This window comes from Camelina sativa, chromosome 17, assembly GCF_000633955.1.
Source record: "Camelina sativa cultivar DH55 chromosome 17, Cs, whole genome shotgun sequence".
Taxonomy (NCBI): Eukaryota; Viridiplantae; Streptophyta; class Magnoliopsida; order Brassicales; family Brassicaceae; genus Camelina; species Camelina sativa.
The window spans coordinates 10844459-10861919 of record NC_025701.1 but is presented as its reverse complement, the minus strand read 5'-3'; the positions used below and the strand labels follow the sequence as shown (position 1 = coordinate 10861919).

Sequence of the window (17461 nt, the reverse complement as noted above, 5' to 3'; positions counted from 1 at the left end):
GTGAAATAGATAGAGTTTTCGTAAAAAGAAAAAGTAAAAAAACATGTCATAGTGATATCTCTATGGTTCGATATCTCTCTTACTTGTCTTTCTTAGCAAGCGGAAGGAAGTTCGTAGTCAGGAAAAACATCAACAATTGAAGGATGATTTGGTTGAGAATATCCGGCAAAAATTTGCCACAAATCAATATTACAACTAAACTTTTTCCCCATATGTAATTTCTACTTCTATTTTAATATATTTTTGTGTTTTGTATGTTTAAAAGTTTATAAAATGCAATAATAATATTTTCATTGTTTAAAAATTTAAACATTAATTTTTTTTTTCAAAACTAAGAACCTCATTTCTAAGAGCTTACCATTGGAGGAGTACAATTTTAATTAACAAACAAAAATTCTTAACTTATAAAAATATACTTTTTAATACTAAAAATTTTAAGAACCCCAAAATTAACAACCTACCAATAATGATGCTCTAAGGACCCAAATAATACCTAGACGATCCCACTCGGTCAAACTCTCCTCCACGGTTAACATTTCTTCCCGGAGATCACTCTCTTCCTCCTCCAGTTCCCTCCTATTCTCCGGCAACTCCTCTCCATCCCCTTGGCGTCCCATTCTCATGGGAAAAGCTTCCCGGCGAACCCAAAGAGTTCCCATATCACCAAAAAAACGAATCATCAAACAACTTCTTGCCTCTCCCTCCTCACCGGATTAACCATAGCCCCAACACCAGGCGTAAGAAGGAGTCGTCCCCTGCATCCATGAGAGACCCCTTCACAGCGGCGCTTGCAGAGTGTTCCAAAGGCGTCACTGCAGGCGGAGAACATACCAGCGGTGAAACAAGGAAGGTTTTAAGGAAGAGTAACAGCATCAAGTTACTGAATCTTTACGCTTCTTGCAGAAGAGCTTGTGCAGTTTCTGAATCCATTGTTTATCTCCCGAAGTCCACCGACCGAGTTGCTTCCTACGATCATCTTCTTCTCAGCACTCGTTGTTATCGCCGGTGATTTATCACCACTTTCGTCGGTCGTTACTATATATAAGATTTTGAATAAAGATAATAATTATACAAACTTACGTAAAAAAAAATGTTGTTTTCTATTTTATTAGTATATATAAATGAATATTTTTGCGTTATATTTTCTTAAAATCTGTTTTTTTTTCATAACTATTAATATATCTATGTATAGTTTGCTCCATGCATGCAAATTATTTTTTTCTGAGCGTGACATATTAATGTAATTATCTATAGTTTTAAGTTTTTAACCATTTGGATTTGTACACCGACGATAAATTCTGAAAGCTACATGTAACCAGTTACTTTATTGTGATACAGCATCATATTATATAGGTGATATCTTTTGGATTTTTTTTTTTTTGTTAACTCAGAGTAAATTCCCAGACTTATGGAAGGCCCGAGACTAATCTCTGGAGGAGGTGCAGCCCATGAATAGACCTTCTCTCCGGGTATTCAAATGGGCCGTTAGATAGGCCCATATCCATGTAAAGGTGCCCAGGAAAATGTGACTTGTTTCGCATAGCAGGGAAATCGAACCTGAAACATTATAGCGTCCCAGTCCCGCTCCCTACCACTCGACCACAAGCTCCCAGACATATCTTTCGGATTTTTCCTAATTCTTTTTAAAGAAATTAACGTTATCGAAATATTTGAAGTAAAAACATAAATATCAACTGTTTTTTTGAAGTTTTCTTGATATCATGTGATCAAAACAAACGATACGTATGTATGTGTTTCTGCGTCGTCATCTAGTCATATGTAAGAGCTTAGCAAAGCCAATATATATAACTACGTATTTATAAAAAAAACTTCATTGATCATTTTGTATCCTTAAACCTAACCAGTATAAAATTATATACCAATCGTGTGTTATAGCAAAGCCAATATATTAACTATTAAGAGAGAGAAAAAATGATCAATAGATCTGAAAATAGCTAATTCTTAGACCCAAATGGATTAAGTTGGTTAATACACACACCAACGATTTTTAGTGAGAGTCAATGCACTTTTTAGTTGTAACCATTTATGAAGATAAATATGATCATCTCTGCACATAGAGTTGTAGAGACTATAGAGAGTACTTGGATGTTTCATCAAAATAATATGTATCATAAATAAAAACATTTTGTGTTTTTGACTGTTTAGGAACAATCGACTTTTGTTGTGGGTCATTAATTCATGTCAGTCAATTATACAGTTTTACTCATTTTTATTTAGGGAAGGCAAATGTTATATTTTTTAATCCTTGTATAGTAGTTGTAGGGGGTTCTAATCTCTAAAAGACAATTACAATATAAAGGTTAAAAGGTATATACAGTAAAACCTCTATAAATTAATACTCTATAAATTAATAAACACTATATATTAATAAAATTTGCTAGTCTCAAGTCGAGCCAATGTAAAAAATAACAAAATTCGATAAGATAATAAGATAATAATTTTTCTGAAATCCTAATGTAAAATATGGTCCCAATAATATCATAAATTAATAATCATGAAAATTTACATATATATATATATATGCATATATATATATATATGCTGATATAATAATGTATGTTTTTCCTGCTGTGCTCATATCTATAAAACAATTGTTATGTTTTATTTTCAAACTGTAATGATATAAAATGTTTTGTAACATGTCATAAAGATAGCTACATTTTGTAAAAAACTTTCAATTTCTAGATAACCATCATTTACATTTTGATAGTTTGATTGACTATTAAAATACAACAATTGATATTATTATTCATAAATTTGAATTTATGTATGACATGTGTATAAGTGACTTTATCTATTGTATTTGTAATTTTCTAAATATTACAAATTCAATTCCAATACCATATAATTTAAAACATCTGAAAGTCTATGTTAAAATTGTCTCAATTCATAATTTAAAAAAATTAAAATATTAAAAATATATCTACAAATTAATAATTATTAATTTACACTATAAAATAATAATTATTAATTTATATATAAATTAATATCACTATAAATTAATAAAATATCTTGGTTCCAACATTATTAATTTATAGAGGTTTTACTGTATTCTCGATTATTATTTCATAACCAAAGTGAACTATACTGAAAATTCTATTTATTTATTTATTTAATATTAAGTCGGTCATATGAAATGATATTTAAATGAATTATGAAAGTGATGGGAGTGTACATAAATGAGAACTTTCATTGTTAACGACAGACAATATTTACAAATGATGGGATTGATCTAATTTATTGATATTCACCCTTCAAATTTCCTCATGTAAATAGTTTATACTTTCATATAAATTTTCAGACGCTTTTTCTCTCCCGTCAAACGAGTTCGCTCTAGCCGTCAACAGTCTCTAAAGCTGCGTTCGCCCTCTCCGGTGGCCAGCGCTCCTCACCACTGCCGTGAGAGGGTTCCTTAGTCTCTCTTTAGCTTCGCCTTTGTTTACCAGTTCTTTTGGCTTTTGATGGAGGTTCCGTAGGTCTCTTTCAAGTTGTGGTTTTGAGTTTGTGTTGAGCGGTCGAGGGGCCAGATTTTGTTTGGGTGGTTCTCGTGTAGAGGATGGAGGTTGGATCTGTTGGATCCTCGGTGTAAGTCAAGTCATATCGCCATTTAGCTCCCCGACCTAGATCTGGTTCCCTGGTGTTTGCAATCGTTTCTATGCCGCGCCGATAGAGGTTGGATTCGGGCTCTAGCCAGTCCAGCCTTTGTCTTTCCGCTCTCCTTTTCCCCTTGAATTAGCCATCGGTTCCTTTTAGGCTCGTTCCCTTTCCAAGAGAAAGGCAATTTGTTCTGTTTTTGGGTATAGTCTCCTTAGTTGCAGGTGGTCTCTCTTCTTAGTGTTGGTTGCGGTGGGTCTTCGTGGGTGTTAGCCGGCTCGTGTTGTCGTTCTCGTCTTTGAGAATGGTGTGAATCGTGGGGTTAGACTTCTTTCCTTGTCTCTGCTTTCGAGTCCTGTTTAGGTCTATCAGCTTTTTGGAAGGCTTCTTATCTAGGCGTTCATTGACGTTGATGACGTCGTCGTCGTATCCGAAAGTCAAGCGTAGTTATTCTCCAATTATGGGTCTTGCTTGTCGGGTTTTGAGGTCTTGGTCTCATTTTGATAGGAAGAGGTAGATGTTATCAGTTGTTTGACCTGGGGCATCTTTGATAAATCTCATTCACTGGTTTCTTGTAAAGAAGAGGTCGCAGCTTTGCTTTCTTGGTATCTATCTCGTTTCAGTTAAAAGTCATTTTGCTTTTGTTCTTGTTGCAAGGTTATGTGCTCTTTCGATTTGAGTTTAAAAGTTCTGAGTTGTATTTCTAGTTTTTATCGTTTCCTTTGTATGGGATTTAGTTTCCGGGGAAATCTCTTCTTCCTTCGGCTGTTGTTTCCGGGGACATTATGTCGTCCGTCGGCTTTAGTTTCCCTCTTTTGGGCGTTTGTATCCTACTTCTTATCAATATATTTTCAGTGAAAAAAAAAATAGTTTATACTTTATACACCGTTCACATGATTTTTTTTGGAGGACCCATAGTATTAAGGGAAAATGACACCCACACCCACTTTGGGTGTGAGTTGTGTCACCCACACCCACTTTCCACTCTCTCTATACTTTTCCAAGTTTTTTGCTTATGTGTCCACACATTTTGGACGATTTTGCCCCTCTCCTCTTTCTCTCCTTCTTTTCTCTCTTTTTCTCTTCTTTTTTGTTGTTAACACTTTAACAAAGTAAAATATATTTATTTGTTATAATAAAACAAATTTTCTATTTATTTATATAAAATATATTATGATTATATATTTTCTACATTTTAAGATACATATTGCTATATTTTTTATGAATTTTTAGATTATACAGTATCCATCAGTCGTTGAACATTTGTTCAATTATAAGTGGATAATCAATTGCAGTATTGTTAATAGATAGTTACTTGTGTTTATTCATACAAAATATACATACATAAATTTGGTTAGATCTTTATCCATAGCATATTATCCATAACACAACATAGACCAAATAAGTACAAAACCCTTTAATTCTAAATTTTAAATCCTAGAACATAAACCCTTGAACCTAAAACCAAAACTATTCACTTTAAAAAAAAAAACAAAGTTTAGTGGATAGAAAAACTGTGGATAGGTCTCCATGGATTTACAAAGCATATCTAGACATTAAGCTGAAGAATAGCAGTTGAATGGTGGCTATGGATGTGATCATGTGGATATTTTTTTGTGGATACCAATGTAGACAGACCAAAGAATCATCATACAACATCCACACAATTAAATCCATAGACACCATGAGCTCCTTGCTTCATATTTTGTGTTGGTCCAGAAACATATACACTCATAAGTGGTTAATAAACAAAATAAAAATTAACAACATTGATTTATTTAGAACATTGAATATCAATCATGTGGATTAGTAGTTATGGATACTTATCTTATAATATCTTGCTCATTCTTTACATGAGCAGAAATTTGTCCAAGATAAATTAGCCACATAGATTTCTTTTAGCTAAATGTTTTTGTACTATTTTTCAGCTAGAAGTAGGTATATTAGAACTTAGAAGTGTCACTAGAAGCATACTACACAATAAACATGGTCATTATTAATCTCAAAGCCTATCCACCAAATTCTGACCACGTGGACAAGCAATCCAGATGAAATTTATTGACAAGTTTGTTGCATGTTCAAACATCACTATAGTTTAGCCACTTAGATGTCTTTTAGCCAAATGTTTTTGTACTATTTTTAAGCTAGAATTAGAGATATTAGAACTTAGAAGTGTCACTAGAAGCATACTACACAACAAACATGGTCATTATTAATCTCTAAGCCTATCCACCAAACTCTGACCACGTGGACAAGCAATCCAGATGAAATTTATTGACAAGTTTGTTGCATGTTCAAACATCACTATAGTTTAGCCACTTAGATGTCTTTTAGCCAAATGTTTTTGTACTATTTTTAAGCTAGAATTAGAGATATTAGAACTTAGAAGTGTCACTAGAAGCATACTACACAACAAACATGGTCATTATTAATCTCTAAGCCTATCCACCAAACTCTGACCACGTGGACAAGTAATCCAAATGAAATTTATTGACAAGTTTGTTGTATGTTCAAACATCACCATAGTTTAGGGTGGTTTAGGATTTAAGATTTAGGGTATAAGGTTGACGTTTTTGGGCTTATATGGATTTAGTGTCTATGTGGTGTTAGGATTTAAGATTTAGGGTATAAGGTTAACTTTTTTTTGTTTGTCAACAACTAAAGTTACTAAACTTAAAATTTAGTATGTTTATCACCAACTAAAGTTACTAAACTTAAAATTTAGTAATGAAAATAAAAAATAAATGTTAAAGAAAAAAAATATTAGAAAAGAAAGAGAAAAGCTAGAGAGAGAGATGAGAAGGAAAAAAAAAGTAGAAAGAGAAGGTTAGTTTAGTTAGAGGGTGTAAGTTGTAATTTGACATAAGAAAAGTATAGGGATAGTAGAAAGTGGGTGTAAGTGTCAATACTTTAGGAAAAAGTGGGTGTGGGTGTCATTTTCCCTAGTATTAAATACCGTGTTTTACAATTCAAACGTTTTGTCATAAGATCATTTCTTTGTATTTTTGTGTTTTTTTTTCATAGAGATCATATTAATGAAGGTAAAAACTTTTCAGATGAATTCGCAACTGATACATTAAGCTTTTGGATCTGAGAATTTTCTAAGGCAAATCCATCCAAACGATAAAGGGGGGACATCTCGTCTGGTCTAGATAAGGAATTTTGTGTACTTTGGTGTCATTTGATCTTAAAGTACAAAACACACTCATTAAACCAAGTGCTAATAGGTGTGTGTTTTTTTTTCTGTATACTATAAACACCGCTTAATATTTTTGTTCTTTTTGTTTGTTTGGTTCATACATATAAGTTGGGTTTAAAGTTAGACATAACATTTCAAGCGAAACTATGTATATATGTGTGTTTTTCCTTGCAGTTTATATACTATTCAAGATAAATGTTAACAACACATTTCAGAATACACTATTATATTAGTGACGGGGGATACAACCTTCTTCCATATTTTTCTTTTCAAAGCTTCCTTTCGGAAGGTGTGTGTATGTCCTTCTCACATACATTGTTGTTGAGATGACCATTAATAGCAATGTATGTGAGAAGGATATACACACGCACCTGCTGGGAAAAACTCATCCAAACGATAAAAAGGGAACATCTCGTCTAGTATAATTAATTATTATAATCAGTGGCAAACTCAGCATTTTAAGGTAAAACAAATTCTCTATAATTTAGATTTTTTTTTTTTTTAAAAGAAAATAAATTGTAAAATAAAGAAATAAGTTTCACAACATTACCGCGTAGGTTTAAGAGAAACAAGGGAGAAGTGAGCATCACTAGAATTCCTCTCTTGTTAACTCTCATATGAGTTAAGTACCAAGCACTACATATTTGTGCAAAACATGAACATCTCATAACTACGTAGCCAACTAACAAAATCAAGTTATCCACAAAATGTGTCAATATCAAAATGTGCCAATATCCACAAAATTTGCTTGAAGTGTCATATACATATTAACCATAACAAATGTGTCAATACCAAAATCATTCACAAATCATTAACCATAATTATGTCAATTCTAATTTTGAAAATTTAATGTATTTTTTTGTACCCCCATTTTATATATATCAGTATTGGTATCAACCATTATTCTAAATTCGGATTCTTATAATCGTGAATATAAAATCTGAGAATCGAAGTTGAGAATAATGGATGTTAATGATATATATAAAATTATAGTATTGTTATATTTTGATATAAATGAAGGTGGTTTAAATATATTTAAACCATTCATAAATCTGTATAGATTTTAATTATAAAATAACCGTGAATATATAAATCTGAGAATCGAAGTTGAAAATAATGGATGTTACTAATATATAAATAATTATAGTCTTTATTTATATTTCGATATAAATGAAGGTGGTTTAGATTATATATTTTAGACCATCCACAAATCTGTATAGATTTTAATTATAAAATACCTTAAAATTAAATAAAAATATTAAAATGTAAAAAAAAAAGTATACCTATTTTGACTGTCAACAAATAATATATACTTATTCAAACTTGTCTTTTTCACATATCTTTACTATAAAAATCTTGAAAGTTTTCTCACAATCAACATGTGTATCAAAATCATTAATGCATTGCCAAATTTGAGTTTTAATCTAAAAATCATTGGATAACATATGATTTCACTGAAATTTTGAATATTGATTGACGAACATAAGATTATGATTGTATTTAATCACCAAAGTATATATTTAATCCTATCAACCCCTCAAATCGAAGTTGTTATTGTTTGGATTTGTGAACATAGAGACGATGAATCTTGTTGCTCTGCTACTCCTAATATTACACCTTTTCATTGTTTCACGTGTAGAAGCCGGCCAAGTCATTTTGATGGATCCCAACATCACTCGCTCTTTTGTCGACATGGAAGCTAGCTTCTGTGAGTTTCTCTCTCGATCCTTCGTTTATATTTTCTTGCAGTTACGCAGTTCTTGTCCGTTTCCATTACTTTGCTTCAGACACAAGGGTTTGATTATTGAAAACAGAGTGATTTTGAATTTCTTTGTATATGTTTTTAATTGAGTAGGGTAATACTAGTTCAACTGCTGATGATTCTGATGAAAGTTTCATGTTTCAGCTCCATTAGTGAATACGGAGGAAACCGGAGTGGTTTACGTGGCTGAGCCTCTCAACGCTTGCCGAAACTTGAGGAATAAACCGGAGAAGAGTCCTAATGGTACTTCTGCTTTTGTGTTGATCATAAGAGGAGGCTGCACTTTTGAGTACAAAGTCAGAAACGCGCAGAGAAGCGGGTTTAAGGCTGCCATTGTATATGACAATATGGACCGCAACTTCTTATTACCAAGTAAACTAATGCCCCTCCATCTCTATGCTATACAAGTCTCTATAATCTTGAACTGATGCTATAAATCTTGATTTTGGGATTCTTTTCTTTTCTTAGTGGCGGGGGACTCGGACGGTATATATATTCAAGCGGTTTTTGTGATGAAAGAAGCCGGAGAAACTCTCAAGAAGTACGCTGGTTTGGCGGAAACGGAAGTCAGGTTGGTTCCTGATTCAGAGGACTCGGTATGGTCGTTGTACGCTACCATAGCATTGATCTTGTCGCTGGCTACGTTTGGTGTTGTGGTTGCTTGTGTCTTCGTCTATAGATGTTGCACAACACATAGCAACTCTATATCTCAGTTTAATGGGATGAGCAGTAGAAAGGTGAAAGCAATGCCAAGTGTTACATTCAGTACTTGTGCGAAAGAAGATACCACGACTGGTTCCTCTTGCGCTATCTGCCTTGAAGACTACAATGTTGGGGACAAGCTCAGGGTCTTACCTTGCGGACACAGTTGAGTATATATGAGATTTAACCCCTATCTCATTTTAACAACAAAACTTCTGATTCTATGATTCTTTTGTTGTCCTTTCAGAGTTTCATGCCGCTTGCGTAGATTCGTGGCTTATATCATGGAGAACGTTTTGTCCAGTGTGTAAACGGGATGCGAAAAGGAGCGTATATGAGCCACCAGCTTCAGAGAGAACACCGTTTCTCAGCTCTTCAACTGCAACATCATCTGTAGTTTGTATAGAACCTCCTCCTTTGGTGTCCTCAGTTTCTTTCTCTCCAGCGCATGTGCGCTCGTCCAACATTCAACAATATGTCAGGTTGTCCTCTCACCACAACCAGTCTTCCCCAATAAATATCAGCCGTACCACCGAGAATTTCAGGCGACAAGCCTCACCATTGCTGTCATCATCACAGAGATCATACATCTGTATGAAGTCTTTCCATTCACTTGGTTATTCGACCATGTCATCTCTCAACGCTATCGACAGGTCACCTTACCGTCCATTCCCAAGCAATGCACCTCCTGGATTAGCTAGTTCGACAAATCATCTGCTTTGCAATTATACAGCAAAAACATTCTCTCCTTTCGCCTCTACACACTCGCTTCCTGACTGAGCTTTCAACAGACACCATAGAAGAATCTGAATCTCTAGGTGTGGTCCCGTCCGCTTTGGTTCATGTAGGATTCTTCTGCTTTTTGATTTCGAAAATACCATGATTTGATATGTATACATCTTTATTCATGTTTGTTTTCATTCTTTCATCTTTTTTTTGCTTGACATTAGGTAAGAAATTTTTTTTCATAAAGAAGTTGCCAAAATTTCAGAACTGAGTTTTGTCTAATCTACAATGTTAGCGGGTTTTAGCAAGTCTGAGTTCACTCTGTCCTCTGTCGTTTAGCTTTGACTTCTCTCATCCAATCCTTGCATTCCTCTGAGGTGCCGTTGGGGTTAGCTAGCTGCCATGTGAGCAGTTTCTGTTGCTGTAAAATAGAGCAATTGACATTAGTTAAGAGAGATAAGCAAGACACGATCAATGATTCACTAATTAGAGGTTACTTTGATATCATATCTTCCGGATCTAGTTTAACGCTAGTTTAAGGCCTGAGTTTGCCTAGCATTACGACTAACAGTTTCATAAAGCCACATTTGGAAAGCAGAATATAATAGATATTTCAGGAAGGTTTTGCATGGTTTTGCAGAATTAGTCACAGCTAACAGAGGCATACAAGAGTCAAGCGACTAGATCTACAAGTTCGGTTTCTACTGAGCAAAACTTTAGCATATATGGAGAAAGCATTTTTCCTTTTAAGGTTCCGTGACAGAGATCTAGGACGAGAAAAAGTTCTGAATTCTGAGAGATTGAGAATTGGGGAATCAATGAAAAGAGAGAGGAAGCCTTACCCATTCACGGATGAGAGATCCTCCCTTCAGCTCTGCAATTTGCATGATCTCCCTGCCATTCACCAGAGGCTTTACATCCCAAATGTTATCAAGACCTGTTATGTTAATAAAAACACACTGTTACGTATATGGATTGGTTGGCACATTGACAGATGCAGTTCTAATAATAAAATAATGAAGCTTCCTAAAGATGATTTTCTCTTCAACCCTAGTTGTGCATCGCTTTTCAAAGTCAGAAAGATTACCCAAAAACAGGAATTATAAAATCAACTTCTCATGTTCTTAGTTCTACTAGTGTGAGTCTGGTAATCACAAAAGCATGGGGAGCCTTGATAACCCAGTCACAACCTAACTTCTTCTATCTCCTCTTAGGAATATCTAACTTATATGCTACCATTTATCAAACATTCCAAAGCTTACCCAGTTCATGGATGGTTGCCTCAACTGTTAGATAAGTTTCTCGCATCTTTTCCAGTTGGAAGTTCAGGTGCCCGATTTCTTGATCGTCAACCGTAGCAGACAACAACAAAGAAGTTAAGAGAGCAACACGCCAGAAGTCTTTAATATCCCTAAGTAAAAACCCTGAAATAGTTATAAAACAGAACATTTTAGTTACATACAGTACATATGGTCAGGTACATATGTTCATTATGCAGATATAATATGTTCATTATACTCGTCTTTAAAAAATTATCAATGAGAGCAATATTACTAAGGCTATAGAGGAGAACCTGTGAGTACTCTTATTTTCGAAGTTGCTGGGACTTCTGCATCATTGTGGGAGATGGTCTTCCAATGCTCAAGAATAACAGTGGCCCAATCAAGCTTCTCCAGTCCTACGTCGTTCTTCGCTTCAAGGGGACAAACCAACGGTCGGAATCTCTCCGCGGTCTGATGTATATTCATAACCTAGAGAAGATGGAATTCATTATCATGATTAAAATGAATCTAATAATTTGTCTAGCAGTCAAACTTAAAAAGGTATGGTAAAACGAGATAAACTACTATTGAATATCACACCCATAATCTAATGTCACAGATGAAGGCTCTGATTGTACAATGTTAATTAGTTTTTACGTTATTGCCAGAGAAAACAACAAGTACCCTATAGTTAGTTAGTTACTGCAATTAAGGCCTAAGATATTGAACATTAATAATCAGAACTCACGGTTTCAGCGTCACTGGTCTTGCGCTTCATGGAGAATTTGAAGATGTGGTTGACAACAGGAATCTGAAAAAAGGGCTCAACGTTTGTTCGGTTATACAACAAAACTCAGATTTAATTTAACCTAAGAAAAGATGACAAAATAAATAAGGGAGTGCGTACCGATTTGCCCTTGTTGTCTTTGTAAACGGTTTTCCTAAAGGGGAGAAACATAGCAGCATACAGAGCAAGCCGTCTTTGCTCACCCTAAAACAAAATGATAAGACACCAATCAAAATCTAATTGAATATAAAAAGATAGGGGAACTTAATCTTTAGCAGTTAAACAAAAAGCAAATGTGCCACAATAATGACTCACACTGAAGTTTCCTAGCCCAGGTGTTTGAAGCAGTCTCCACATAGCTTCCAAGTAGGCTTGGGAGAGGCTAAAATAGAAAACAAGTGAGTGAGTTTAAAAAAATATGAATAGCAGTGTCACAGGACCAGATTTGCAAAGTTATCGAGTTTTGAGATAGAACCTGCCACAATTCTCTGATGGTGAAGGATCAGCTGAAGAGGGAAGGGCAAACACGAGCCTAAATAGTTTCAGCTCAGAGAGATAGGTAACCGCTGAAACTGGCCCATTCCCAGATATCATCAAATCAATCTGCACCAAAGTATCAAGTTGTGTAACGATAAACCCCAAAAATGGAGGTCGCCAGAGAAATTAGCTATAAATCCAGCAAGCAGGAAGTACAAATACATACTTCATTCCCAATCCGCTCTCTGCTAATTTTCTCTCCAAGAGCTACCCTTACTTCCTCACAAGAAGCAGCTTCTTTTAATTCTTCATCCAGAGTAAAACCAAATCTTGCACCTGTTATGGCAATATATTAGGAAGGACTGACAAAACGACGACCACAGAGCTCAAAATGGAGGATCTGGGATAGGCAATGTAATGACATATAATGAAAGAAAAAAAACAAGAAAAGAAAACACAATTACCAAAGCGAATAGCCCGGAGAACTCGCAAAGGATCATCCAGAAACGTAGCTTTTGCAGGCAAGGGTGTAACAATTTTTCCAGACTTGAGGTCATCGATGCCTGTAATCCCTTGTAAACTATAGTTATGAACATCAAAGGGAATGAATGATGGTAACACAAGGATGTACTAACCTCTTTCAGTAAGGTCTTCTACTAAGCCAGAGTTGAGGTTGTAGAATAAACTGTCAAATTTAAGAAATCATAAAAATGTCCCAATTTACATTCAAGCATAAAGAGAACATAGTTACACTAATTCTCTGGTATAAGGGGAAGATGAGTGTACCTATTTATGGTTAAATCTCTACGATAAGCATCCTCTTTCGCAGTGCCAAATTTCTGTAATAAAACAGACAAATAAAAACCTTTAAGATAAGCAGCATAAGCCCTTATGTCCTTTCCATTGCAACCCCAAACAACTAATACGGTTTCGATATTCAGGATAGGTTGTGTTATTGCATTCACAGCAGATAAAATACATTTAAACTACAAAGACAAATGAATAAGAAAGAGCAGTACCATTGTAGGAATACGACTATTCTCTGTGTATTCCTCACTTCTCAAGTTCACAAAATCAATCCATTGGTCATAAATACGCATCTTCGCTGTCTCCAAGTGTTTGGATTGGTCAGGGTTCCTGAAAACACCAACAAAATAACCCAGTCAACATCAACATACTATAACGTATTAGACTTCAAAAATCAGAAATCAGCAACGGGAGTCACAAAGCCTAGAAGAAAGAGTTTCAAAACCTTTCAATAACAGTGTCGCCCTGCACTTCTTCATCTCTAGAAGATAAATACTCCTTGAACTTATCAAGAAACTCACTTCCCGACATGTTATCAATAGCTATGTCAATATCATCACTCTCTTTCCCTAGAAGCTGATAACAAAGATAAAAGCATGTTTAGTATGTAATCGCAAATCCTCATAGTGCAACCAAACTACTCAATACAATTACATTCCAGAAACTTCAAATCGCAAATAAACATGAAACGCAGCCAATTAAATCGAATCAAACCAAGTGACGAAGAGTACCTTATCACGGACCCAACCACCGGCGACGCGGAGCTGTGTGTCGAGGTTACAATAACGGAGAGTACTAAGAAGCCGATCGAATATTTTACGCTCTTTCTCAGTGAGCTCAATATTCTCCTTCAATTCGACTGAAGAAGGAATCGATTGCTCTCCAACATTCGTCATCATCGCCTCCGTCGAGAACCAGTAACAACAACAACACAGACGAGGCGAGACTACGGGAGCACGACGAAGCGATGAAGCACGAAACGCTAAGGTCGGGGAACGATTAGGGTTAAGGTAACGAGAAGAAGGGGAAATTAGAAATCGAGGTTTTGGGAGATTTATGAGAGTGTTGATGGGAAGAGACAGTCTCATGTTTTTGTTTTTAATATCGTCGGATTTTGTAACTTCCTTTTTTCCTGATGCGGCGGCGATTCACGGCAGCGTTCTGAAACCGGCGGAGTCTAAAAGGCCAGATCAGGTCCGTTTAAAGCAGAACGATTATTAGGCCCAATAATGGCCCAATCTTACATAATGTATTTTTCATATACGTCTCTGGATACTGAAATAAAAAAATGAAAATGTATACGTCTTTTTCATATAGTGCAATTGTGCAAAACTGTGAATATATGTATAGGAAAGAAATTGGGATATATCCTAAGTGGCTATAACACTATTTCATTTTCAACCATTGAAGACTTTCCGTGAAATCTACGGAATTTTAAATAAATTCACACGAATGCATTAGATCGGAACGATTAGGGTTATTATTCTCATGGCGTAGCAACTAGCAAGGACATGCCGCTGTGTTTAATTTCCGGAGGTTCCCGCTTCCCGGCCAAGAACAACACCAAGGGCCTCCTTCTTCTTACTCTTCTTCCTCTGTTTCTGTTCTTATTCACGTCCTCCGTCTCTTGCAATTTCCCTACAATGTTTTAAAAGTTTTCATTAAGAAAACCCTACAATGGTTTCTAGAGATTAGAAATCACAACGTTATATATCAGATATCAAAAAACTTGCCTTTGGATTCTTCTTATACTTCATCTTCTTCTTGTTCACGTCCCCCGTCTCTTGCACTTTACCTACAATCTTTTAGTTTTCATTATGAAAACCCCAGATTTCTAGAGATTTGAAATCACAACGTTATCACATATTAAAAGCTTGCCTTTAGATGATTCGCCACCATGGTTGGAAGCATACTCCGGTCCGGACTAGAAGACCGACCCTTATTACACTTCGACATCTGCTTGAAAAACAAGGGGGTCAAAATCTGAGGAAGGGAAACTACTGGTGGATGACAATATCTATGGCTAGTAGGATTATTAGATACCTTCCATTTATGTTCCCTACTAGAGAGATGCGTGGAGAATTTTTCAAAGTCTTTCTCAACAAGACCAGGGCAGCATACCGAGCAAACACAGGCAGATTCACCCTTTTCAGTGCACTTAACCCCCTCAAGAGCCCCTGAAACTTCAAAAAACAAAAAACAGAAAAAAGCTAGACAGTTCAGCAACAGATTTTCTGGTTATTTCAACAACACTGTGAGATAGGACAAACACACACCTTTCGGAAGAAGGCTTTGAAAAGAAAAATATGGAAGAAGGTTGTATTCCCCTGTCACTTGTTGGTCCTCAGAAATAGAAGTGAAGGTTTCGGGATCGCATATGACCATTATATTAGCTGAAGGTGGATTCCCATCTGTATATTCAAACACACTGTTCTCAATGCTTGAGGAAACTGTTTCAGTTTCTGAGCATCCGTAGGTGTTGTTATCCAGAGAGATTCCACTGGAATAGACTCCTCTCAGGATATCGAGAGGAATGTCTGCTAGTACGCCAACGGCAGTGATGGTTAGAGGACCAAAGTAGCCTTTATTCTCCAAAAACCGTTTAATAGTCGGACCCGCAAGAGAAATATCAAGTCCACGGGGAACCGGACACCTATTGATGTCCCAAAAGACAGCCGTTACAGCCTCCTGGTTTCTCTCATGAAACTCACCTGGTGGTGGATGCCCAACATTCCTAGGCAACAGGTCCAACACCTGCTTGATACCCAAAATGCACATCCAGGGGGAAAAAAGACAACATGGGGTCAGAATTCAGTTAAACAAACTAGAAGTGAGAAAGGGGGAACTACACAATAAGCTCGCCCAGTTTGGTTAGGATTATTGATTACCTTCTGTTGATGATGTCCACTATAGAGATGTGTGATAAAATTATCATAGCCTTTGTAAGCAAGACTAGGGTAGCATACTGAGCAAAACCAGTAGGCAGTTTCACGGCACTCATCCTCCTCAAGTGCCACTGAATCTGTGGAAAAAAAAAAAATGTAGCTAGCTCAGTAACAGAACACAGAAACACAGTTGCTCATCTCAACAAAATGTATGTGAGAAGGACAGACACACCTGCCGGACAAAAGATTTCAAGAGAATCACATGGAAACGGCTGAAGAAGGTTGTAATTAGACAACTCTAGGTACTTGATAATAGACGGGAAGATTTCTGTAACGGATATGACCATTATATTAGCTGGAGATGGATAACTATGCCTAAACTCCATAATGAGACGCTCAATGTCTGAGGAACCTGTTTCAGAAAGTAAAGACTTTAGACTCTCTCGATTCATCAAGGGAAATATCCATTAGTGTAGGAAGGCACAAGGATGAGAGAAGATACCGTAGGGGACGTTGGTAAGAAGGATTCCACTGGAGTAGACCCCCCTCAAGAAGTCAATATTGACCTCTGCTAATAAGCCAAAGGCAATGATGATGTGAGGACCCAAGTAGCCTTTCTTCACCAAAAATTGTTTAATGCACGGACCAACCAGACGAGCACCACAAAAAGGGGGAACCGGACACTTATTGATGTCCCAAAAGACCAATGTTACGGCCTTTTGGTTTGGCACAGAGTAATCACTTGGTGAAGGCAACCAATCCCACGTCTGATTGAAAACAAAATGCACACGCGGTGAGAAAAAACGACAAACAAAATCAGAAGGGAGAAAGGGAAACTTGTGATAAGAGGTTTTCAAGCAGATAAAAAAAAAACAAGTTTTAGAAATCTAAACGTTATCAAATATTAAAACATGACTTTGGTTGTGTCCTCACCATGAGAGGACCTTTCTCTAGGGGAGCCATAGGTAGACGCGGAACAGCATTATTGTTAGGCCATAAGTGTGACATCTGCTTGAAAAAACAAAACAATTTACATGGGGTCAAAACTAGAAACTACTTTGGATAATCAAGATACAAAAAAAGACGTGACAAAGTAGATTTGGCTAGGATGCTTGATTACCCTGTGTTTTTTATGCCCTTCACCAGAGAGATGCCTGATGAAATCCTCAATGTCATGGACAGGAGGAGAGCAGCATAATATGCAATCCAAGCAGGCAGATACATCTGTTTGTAACTCAG

The 17461-nt window shown here is 36.0% G+C and overlaps 3 protein-coding genes across 3 annotated transcripts; 2 read left to right on the top strand and 1 right to left on the bottom strand.

The window, feature by feature from the left end:
* On the top strand, positions 454-1009 carry LOC104759359 (the record flags this gene model as incomplete). The annotated part of the gene is given in 2 exon segments (XM_010482299.1): positions 454-581; positions 583-1009. Coding segments are annotated over 2 exon segments (555 nt in total), but the record flags the coding sequence as incomplete, so codon positions are not given.
* LOC104756614 (receptor homology region, transmembrane domain- and RING domain-containing protein 3-like) lies at positions 8396-10132 on the top strand. Its single transcript, XM_010479225.1, has 4 exons — positions 8396-8522; positions 8721-8948; positions 9045-9443; positions 9526-10132. Exons 1-4 carry the CDS (start codon positions 8396-8398, stop codon positions 10056-10058), a joined length of 1287 nt encoding a protein of 428 aa, XP_010477527.1. The 3' UTR covers positions 10059-10132.
* LOC104756613 (putative CCA tRNA nucleotidyltransferase 2) lies at positions 10225-14486 on the bottom strand. Its single transcript, XM_010479224.1, has 15 exons — positions 14069-14486; positions 13783-13913; positions 13550-13667; positions 13317-13369; positions 13166-13215; positions 12995-13093; positions 12757-12866; positions 12529-12656; positions 12369-12435; positions 12174-12257; positions 12015-12077; positions 11578-11755; positions 11267-11428; positions 10847-10941; positions 10225-10425 (listed from the first exon to the last, which is right to left on the bottom strand). The coding sequence occupies exons 1-15, from the start codon at positions 14423-14425 to the stop codon at positions 10321-10323; spliced, it is 1800 nt and encodes a 599-aa protein (XP_010477526.1). The 5' UTR covers positions 14426-14486; the 3' UTR covers positions 10225-10320.